The sequence below is a fragment of the Nyctereutes procyonoides genome, unplaced genomic scaffold (genome assembly GCF_905146905.1).
Source record: "Nyctereutes procyonoides isolate TBG_1078 unplaced genomic scaffold, NYPRO_anot_genome, whole genome shotgun sequence".
Taxonomy (NCBI): Eukaryota; Metazoa; Chordata; class Mammalia; order Carnivora; family Canidae; genus Nyctereutes; species Nyctereutes procyonoides.
The window spans coordinates 23,083,996-23,092,732 of NW_026575147.1; the positions used below are offsets into that span (position 1 = coordinate 23,083,996).

Sequence of the window (8,737 nt, forward strand, 5' to 3'; positions counted from 1 at the left end):
ATATTTTGGAGAAACTGGGGAAATATGCAGCTGAATGGAGAAGTTAGAGGATCGGAGAAAAGTTACTGATCAACTTTCTGAAATCAAGCATGTCCAGTTAGAGCAGGATCTAGAGAGTTGGTAGAGAAGTTTACATGGAAGGCTGTTGCCTCTGTATCTGGGGATTGGTCTGCAGTTGCTATTGGTCAGAAGGGCTGAGATTTGCTAAGAAAAACTTGATGTGGGGTCACCTGGGTGGCTCATTTTATTAAGCATTCAACTCTTGATCTCAGCTCAGGCCTTGATCTCAGGGTCATGAGTTTAAGCCCCACATTGGGCCCAACGCTGGGCATGGAGCCTACTTTGAAAAAAAGAAAAGCTTGCTATGGAATGAGGGAAAATGAGTGTAGTTTGGGACCTGCTGGCACCTCTAACCATGGTAATCTTCAGAGAATATTTGCTACTGATGCCCTTCTCTGCCTTCTAACTTCAACAACTCTAATCTAGAACCCTGCATGGAAGAGAATTCTGGGAAATATAATTTCAGCTTACTCAAATCAACACGATACAAACCACCACATACCATGTATTAGCTGCCTGATAGTGAGCAAATTGTTTTATGTGTATGAGTTTCTCTAAGTCTTTTTTTCTGTCTCAGGATTTGGGCATTGTCTTCTGGAACATTGTTATGGGTTTCCTGGAAGATGCCCTGTTGCTGGGTGTGTCCCACTTACAAGTCTCTTGACATGGACACTACCTCCTCCCACTGGCCATCTAATGACTCCCTCTCAGTCCTAGGACTTGTGGCAGTCTTTCGCTAGCTGGGGCCACTACTCCCTTCCAGGCAGCCTTGTCAGGCAGTCTACATAGACCCTTAGAAAATATACAAACATCTGTGCTCCGCTAAACTCTGGATGTGCAGCTTGCTCCCAAGAGAGTTCTCTGGGCTCACTATCCAGGCCAGCAAGCTGACCATAGCCACTGGCCTTCAGATCATTTTCAGGCCTGAGTCCCTCTGTACCTCACTGTCCCACTGATTCAAGTCAAGCTCTTGGCATTCTTTTCTGCAATTCGGCTAAGGAGGGTATAGTAAGAAAGAATCAACACCTAGACCTTCCCCTTGGCTGGGGGAAGGAGGAGTGGCAGCCCTCTCCAGACAGATCTTCACTACCACCTGTTTTTCTATTTGAACTCTCTTATACAATCTGAACGTGAGTAATGAACTACTGATCACCCTGCTTACCAATCTGCAAGAATAGTCTACCATCTTGATTTAGAATATGGGAGTAGTTAAGAATAGTTGATATCTATCTTTCTTTTCCTGAGCTTTGGGGCCTCTGCCCAAATTTTGGGAAAAGTCCCATTTAACATACTATTACCTATATAAAGAGCCTGGCACTGTGCTTGACACAGGTAGATATTCAGTAATAGAGGTAATAGTGGATTGCCAAACATGTGGATTAATCTGGTCTTTGAAATGGTTGGAATCCTCTCTCCCTAAGCCAGACTGAAAAGGAGTTTGTACCCTCATACATGACATAGGCCTCATACATAGGCATTATGTCTACATGTTTATTCCTAATAGAATGTTTACAGCCATCAGAGCCCAGTAGCTTCTGTGCCCATGCACACACCCAGATCCACAACCCACACTCAGTGACAAATCCCAAGTCCAAGGAAGTCAGGAACCAGCTAAGCTGTTCACACTGGGAGAAGAGAGAAATAAGCTCTGTCCTGTTCTAAAGTCTATCTCAGCCACAGCAAGTGGAGTGGGAGCGTGCAGTCGTGTGCTGAGCCATGTGTAGCCAACTGGCCTGACGTACCAGCTGGCATCTGTCTTAATTAGTCAGTCTCTGTGCTAATGTAGTTTTTATACATTGTGACTATCTGCCTTGTTTGTGGGCATGGAGATACTCAAATCCACAGATGCACAGAAACACGAGCACATGTGTATACAGAGTTACATCTTTACTCAGGGGTACACACGCAGTTACTTTCCTTGTGTTTATTTTTTAAAATATTTTATTTATTTATTTGATAGTGAGAGAGAGAGCATGAGCTGAGGGAGGAGGAGGGGCAGAGGGAGAGGGAGAGGCAGACTCCCCACTGAGCAGGGAGTTTGATGACACCAGGACCCATCCCAGGACCCTGGGATCATGACCTGAGCCAAAGGCAGATGCTTAACCAACTGAGCCACCCAGGCATCCCACTTTCCTGGTGCTTAAAAGTAGGAGTTCCATGAACTTAGAAAATATGAACTGAGCTGATCTGGGGTGTGAGAACATATTAAGCATTCTTCTTCTTCAAGTCTTTTTCTTGGCCTCTTAGTCTTTATGTCTTCATCTCCTTGGTGGTTAGGTCTCACCAGTGGCACTGGAAAGGATTAAAGGGGACACAGGCACAGCCTCCAAGAAATCCCAAACCTAGAAATACAGCATAGAGTTATCATTTTCCAAACACTAGGTCTGCTGGTAAATGTTTTAGGCCTTGTGGGCTATATGGTCTCTTTGCAATGACTCAGCTGTTGTCCCAGCAGGGAAGTAGCATAGATAATAACAAATGAGTACAGTTACGTTCCAATAAAACTTTATTTGCAAAAACAGTCAGTGGGCCAGATTCAGCCCCTGGGCCTTTTTGCAGACCCTCACGCTAGAATCTAAAGAAGCCAGAAGCCATCAAAACTGATGGGGGGCTACATTCAATCTCCTCCACAAAGGACAAAAAAATCTACTGTTTTGGGTATGGCATCCAATTTCTTCTAATTATTTTGTACTATGCTTTGATATTTTGATGTTCTTCTGAATGAGTTTTCTCAATCCCTCCTTTTCATCTTTACTTCTCTCCTTCCCAAACCCCAACGCCCTACCTCCAGCCCCTAGTCAAGACAGTCCAGAGGGTGTGCCCACAGAGCTCACGGATGTCACCCTGGGACACGGGTCTCCTGGGCCCTCCAGGTTCCACCCCACGTGAAGGGGGAAGAGTGGAGTGGGAGGAGGTCATTGCTGAATACCTTGGTGGTTTTTACTCTGTGTCCATTGCTGCAGCTCCATCCTGACAGATCTGGGAGCATCTTACAGTCCTCCCCTGGCAGGCAGGGCTCCATGTGACACCACCACTTCTGCAGGACGATAAGACTGTGGGAGCAGCAGGTGGTGAGGGCAGCATGCGGCCAAGGGTGGCAAGTCCGTGCAGAAGGAAGTGCACGCTTGCACATCACTGGCTCTGAGCCCTGCATGTCCCTGTTTTCCTGCATTTGGGGCTGCCCGGGAAGGCAGCACTCGGCTGATTTGGGGGCACACACCATACAAGGATCAATCCCACTGACCCATACATGTCACCAAAGACAGCACAGGACGAAGGCAGGGGAAGGCCTCCAAGGAACCCTGGGGCTGAGCCGCCACACACTAGCAGAGAGGCACAGCCTTCACCATACCCACTAGGTGTAGGAGAGCGAGCGCACAGGGGTCCACACGGGAGTGTGAAGCAGGCACATGTGTGAGCACAAGTGATAGCCCTGCCATGTGAGTTCAAGCTTGGGAGCATGGGCGGGATCTGGGGCGGGGGTGGGGTGTGTGTGAGTGACAGTGCGTGTCTCTGTCAAGGCCCTAGGAGAAGGAGAGGAGGGTGTGTGTGAGAGGCCTGGGGAGGCAGGTGAAGAGGTCACATCTGATGGCGAGTCTGGGAGGGTGGGTGTGAGTGATGGGGTGCATCTGTGGAGCGCTGGGCATGGAATGCCAACAAGGGGGAGGGCAGGTGTGGAACAGGGCCTCTCCTTCTCCGTGAAGTGGGGATGCCTCCATCCACTGTCCTCCCCACAGAGCTCACCCAGCATGAGACTGACCATGAAAGCCCTGGGATGGTAGGAGATCACATCCGGAGCAGATGGTGCAGTGTTAGATAGGCCTTAGCCCTGTGACAGGGCCCTCCCCACTGGGTCCCCGACTCTCACTCATGCTCACAATCAACGCAGGACAGCTTTGCCTGCGTGGTGCCAGCCACCTGGCCAGAAAAGCAGGAGCATTTGACAGTCTGGGAGTGCTCCCCAACCTGGTTCTGGTTGCAGCAGCGATCAGTGGTGATTACCCCACAGGTGTCCTGCTTCACAAGGACTGAGGAGGCCGGACAAGATCAGAGGCCCGGCCCAGGACCGCAACCCTGCTCCCTCCTACCTGCCCTGCTTGTTGGCAGGACTTCTCCCAGCCAAGGGCAAGGGTGTTTCAGAGAGTTGCAGCTGCAGGGGAGGAGGAAACACACGTGAAACCGTCCTCCTCCTTCCACATCCCTGTCTGTCCTCTTTCCCAGTGAGGCCATGGTCATCCGTCTTTGGCAGAGCCTGGCCTTTGGGCAGAAGAAAGGTAGGGTTCTCCACCAGCCCTCACTTCCTCTGGCTTCCTCGGGGTCAGGGTAAGGGCCCTGGGTGCTTACATGGATTATCTGCTTACACAAGCTTTAGCCATCCCAGGAGGAAAATCACAGCAGATTTTCCTGGGTGAAAAACAGAGCAGGTGGGGATGCCTGGGTGGTTCAGTGGGTTAAGCCGCTGCCTGCGGTTCAGGTCGTGATCTCCATGTCCTGGGATTGAGCCCAGCATCATCATCAGGCTCCCCATTCAGCGCGGGATCCGCCTCTCCCTTGCCCTCTGTCCCTCTCCCCTGCTTGTGCTTTCTCTTACACTCTATCTCAAATAAATAAATAAATAAAATCTTTAAAAGAAAAAAGAAAAAGAAGAGGCAGGCACCCTAGAATCTGCATTTACTCTGCCTTGAAGATCTGCCCGCTATGGAATGAATAGGGAGGGTGCAGTGGTGCCCATGTCTTGGGGATCCCGAGAAACCCTGCCACACATTCTGCCACCCCCTAGACCTGTGGGAGTTGGCGGCTGCAAGGAAGCTGAGGCGAGGAGGGTCCACAGCCAGGCCAAGTAAAGCACCTGTTCCAAGAGGTCCTCTCATGCATCCTGTGGACAGAAGCACACAGCCTGGTCACCTCTGAGCAGGAGCTTCTCAGCTCCTGCAGGATGCACACCTCACCCCTAGGCCGCTCTTAGCCTTATGCACACACACTCCGTACAATTGCTGTCGTAGGAAAGGGTGCAGGGAGAGTGTCCAACTGGGAAAACCATGGACAGCTTTGTGGGGACAGGTCTTGACAGATGGACCAGACATGGTCCCTGGGAGGGCTGTGCCACAGGAGGAACAGTACGGCTTGACTCCCATTTTTTTCAGCATTTGACCCCAGGTACTTCACGTATATGCTCTTGCAGCCTTCACAACTGTCCTACAAAGTAGGATTACTTGTACCTCTTTGACAGATGAGCAAACTGATACCCTAAAAGCCTGGACACAACCTAAACAAGCATCAGTACGGGTCTGGCTAAATACATTTGTGGAGCATCTGTACAAATGCAGCTACATCCAGGCAGCTATAAAACAGAATGAGAAAACACTTTATGTACTGAGGCATACAGTGATCTCAACGATAATTCACCGTGGGGTGAGGGGAACCAAAGTGCAGGATGATGCCTATAAAATGCATAAAAGGGAGGGATTATATATGTTGCTTAAATATGCATAAGCTAGCTCTGGAAAATGTACCAAAGAAACCTAGTAATGCTGATTGCCACTAAGGAGAACTGGTTGGCTGAGAGATGGAGGTAAAAGGAAGACTTATCTTTCTCCCTATTGCTTTTTTATTGGGGGCGGGCGGGGGGGGGGGGACTGTGGGAATTCAACAAACTTAAATTTAAAAAAGAAGAAATGACACCAGGGCTAATAGAAGTCAGATGACTGCACCAGGCCAGGCAGCACGTGGGTGGCCGAGCCTAGAGCCCAGAAGCCTGTCCTATTCCTGCTGCACCACTTTGGCTTCTCCTCTTTTCTCTTCCCCTATCCTTGATGGGCCGGGCTTCCCATTTATCTCCAGAGCTCGAGCCAGAAATGGAGGGGATCCCCGGGAAGCAGAGGCATAGAGCAGCAGGGGGCTGCCCGGGCAGAGAAGTCTGGACCACCCCTCTGCTGCACTGCTGGCCCCCTGGGACATCGCTGGAGCCTCACAGGTGTCAGAACAGTCTTGGGGACTCCAAAGGCCAAACCAAATGCCGGGACCTAGGATAGAGTGCTTGATCTCTGTCACCACCATCACCCTTCCACCATCCCCCACTTCAACTGTCTCCTGGCTCACCTTTTTGGGGATCTTTCAGCTCCTGATCCATTCATCCACAGGCCTCAGACTCACTCCACCTAAACAAGTAGGAAAGATTTTTGGGGGCTTTGCAAGGGACAGAGGGAGCCCATAGCTGTGCAGGAGGTGAGGATGAGCAGTGGCAGAGCCTAATTCTAAAGCTACTCCTCAAGATTCAGGGCCCCAGGGCAATGTCTCTCCTCTGCCTTGGGAATTCGCAGGGATCCTCAGACTCCAGGACCACTCAGGGCAGCTAGTCTGAGAAGAGGAGCCTGGGGGTTCACCTGTCCCCATGGTAGGGAGGTGTCTAGGATCAACTGCTGTCATTTCTCTGGCCTTGGGAGGGAACCAAGGCCTGGGAAGGCTCCTGAGCAGGATCTGACACACTACTGCTCCAAGAAGCCCCTGGAAAATACCTGAAGGTCTTGAATTCTTTTGCCTCCACCTCCTCTCCCCACTGCACCTGGGTTAACTCGACCACCCTCACCCCCATTTCCAATCCAGAGGGTTAGAATGGGGTGCCTCCCAGGCTCTAGCCCCAGGAGCCCCAGCCCACAAGCCTCTCCATTTCTCTCTACAACCTCCCCTCCCTCGGCCTCCAAGGGGAGGCGGAGATGACTAGGTAGGAAGGACGATGGGGCCCTGAGGGACCTATGGAGGAAGTGGTGCCAATACCCTAGAGACAGATGTGTTTCAGCAGCAGGACCTTCCAGGCCTTCTGAATGGATCTCTTTTTCAAGTACTATCTCAGAGGAGAGGCCTGTCTCCTTCAGGAACCTTCATTCTGATCATGTCACTTATGGCTTGGTCTTCTCCCAGGCAATCCGCATGGCTTTCCTGAGTTGCCACATCCTCCGACCCAACTCTCCCAGGAACCCCAAGACCCAAAAGACGGGGGATGTGCTTTTGGGCTGAGTTCTCTGGAATGCTATTCCCTCCCTCAGGGATAAGGGGGAAACAGAAGCTTCTGAGGTTTGTTCTGGGTTTCCACACTCCTGCCTCAGTTTCCCAACCTGTTTTCCCCAAACCCAGACGCAAGGAACGGGGAGGCCGGGTCGGCAGCCAGCGCACGGCGTGGAGCTGAGGACGCAGACCGCCAGGAGCTTAACGTCCCCCGGCCTCCTCTCGGCTCCCCGCAGCGCCCGCTCCGCTCCGAACCCAGAGCCCGGAGCCCCGGGCTCCATCCCGCCCCGGCGGTGCCCACCTGCCTCTGAGTCCCGCGCAGAGACTCCGACAGGCGGACCTCAGGCGGGAGCACTGGGCTCGGGTGCTGTCGAGTCAGGAGCCCCGGGTCCCTCGCCGAGGTGCGGCGTCCCTGAGACCCGGGGGCTTGGCCAAACCCGCATCACGGTCCCTTCCGGGCCCGCTCCCCGGGGCGCGGCGAACTCCGGGCCCGCCCGGCCAGCTCCGCAAGGCTCAGCGGGGTCCCTCCGAGGCTCCGGCCCGCAGCCCAGGGAGCGCGCAGCCGCCGCCGCCGCCGCCGCCGCCGCCTCCGGGCCGCCCGCCCCCCTCGCTGCCCCCGCTGCCCCCGCTGCCCCCGCTGCCCCCGCTCCCCCCGCTCCGCCAGCCCCGCGCGGCCGCCCCCTCCCGGACCGCTCCCGGCTCCGCGCCGAGCCCTCCGCTGGGCGGGCGGGCACAGACCCGCGCAGCGTCCCCTGGCGGCCGAGGCAAGACGAGCGAGGGGAGCCCGCCCCTCTCCGCGCCCCCACGGTCCCTCCCCGCGCCTCCCCGCGTCCCTCCCTGTCCCGCCGCGCTGTCCGCGGTCCCGTCCGGGTGAACCTCTCCCTGGTGCGGGCCGGGGTAACCCAAGGCATCCCTCTCAAAACACCCCGTCTCGGGGATCCCTGGGTGGCGCAGCGGTTTAGCGCCTGCCTTTGGCCCAGGGCACGATCCTGGGGTCCCGGAATCGACAGGCTCCCAGCATGGAGCCTGCATCTCCCTCCTCCTCTGTCTCTGCCTCTCTCTCTCTCTCTCTCTCTCTTTCTCATAAATAAATAAATAAATAAATAAATAAATAAATAAATAAATAAATAAATAAAAAATGAATCTTAAACAACAACAACAAAACTCCCCGCCTCGTGGCTTCCAGGGTGGGAGTGGGCTTGTGTGTGAGGGGGAATGACCAAGACCCCAAGGGGTTTTGAGTCTTGAAGATTCTAGAATTGCACTATCCAGTAGGATAGCCACTAATCATATGTGGTTATTTAAACATAAATTAAATAAAATCTGGGGTGGCTCAGGTCATGATCCCAGGGGCCTGGGAGTCCTGGGATGGAGCCTGGCGTCAGGTTGCCTCTCTGTAAAGGGGGTCTGCTACTCTCTCTCCCTCTGCCCCTGTGCTCTCTCAAATAAATAAATACAATATTTCAAAAAATTAACTAATCAATTAAATTAAAATCTAAAGGTTGTTTCTTATTTGCACTTGCCACATTTCTAGTGCTCCTCAATAGCCACACGGAGCTAGGGACTACTGTATTGGAAAGATATAGAACATTCCCATCATCATACAAAATTATATCAGACAATGCACTTCTAGATTCACTTCTAGATGTGAAAATGTTAAAATCCAGGAGGAAAG

General features: G+C 52.7%; 1 protein-coding gene across 1 annotated transcript; it reads right to left on the bottom strand.

Moving 5' to 3' along the window:
* Nucleotides 1-2,072: 2,072 nt before the first annotated feature.
* On the bottom strand, nt 2,073-5,144 carry TAFA3 (TAFA chemokine like family member 3). The gene is made up of 5 exons (XM_055312353.1): nt 5,010-5,144; nt 4,843-4,924; nt 3,929-4,088; nt 2,990-3,113; nt 2,073-2,402 (listed from the first exon to the last, which is right to left on the bottom strand). The coding sequence occupies exons 1-5, from the start codon at nt 5,142-5,144 to the stop codon at nt 2,334-2,336; spliced, it is 570 nt and encodes a 189-aa protein (XP_055168328.1). The 3' UTR covers nt 2,073-2,333.
* Nucleotides 5,145-8,737: the final 3,593 nt, after the last annotated feature.

Bases quoted from the DNA above. Each gene is read 5' to 3' on its own strand.
- TAFA3 (XM_055312353.1), bottom strand. From the start codon at position 5,144: ATGTCTGGTCCATCTGTCAAGACCTGTCCCCACAAAGCTGTCCATGGT. The intron at 4,925-5,009 runs GTGAGGTGTGCA...GATGCATGAGAG, and splicing joins AGGCTAAGAGCGGCCTAGGG to GACCTCTTGGAACAGGTGCT. The intron at 2,403-2,989 runs GTATTCAGCAAT...CTGTATTTCTAG, and splicing joins ACAGAGTAAAAACCACCAAG to GTTTGGGATTTCTTGGAGGC.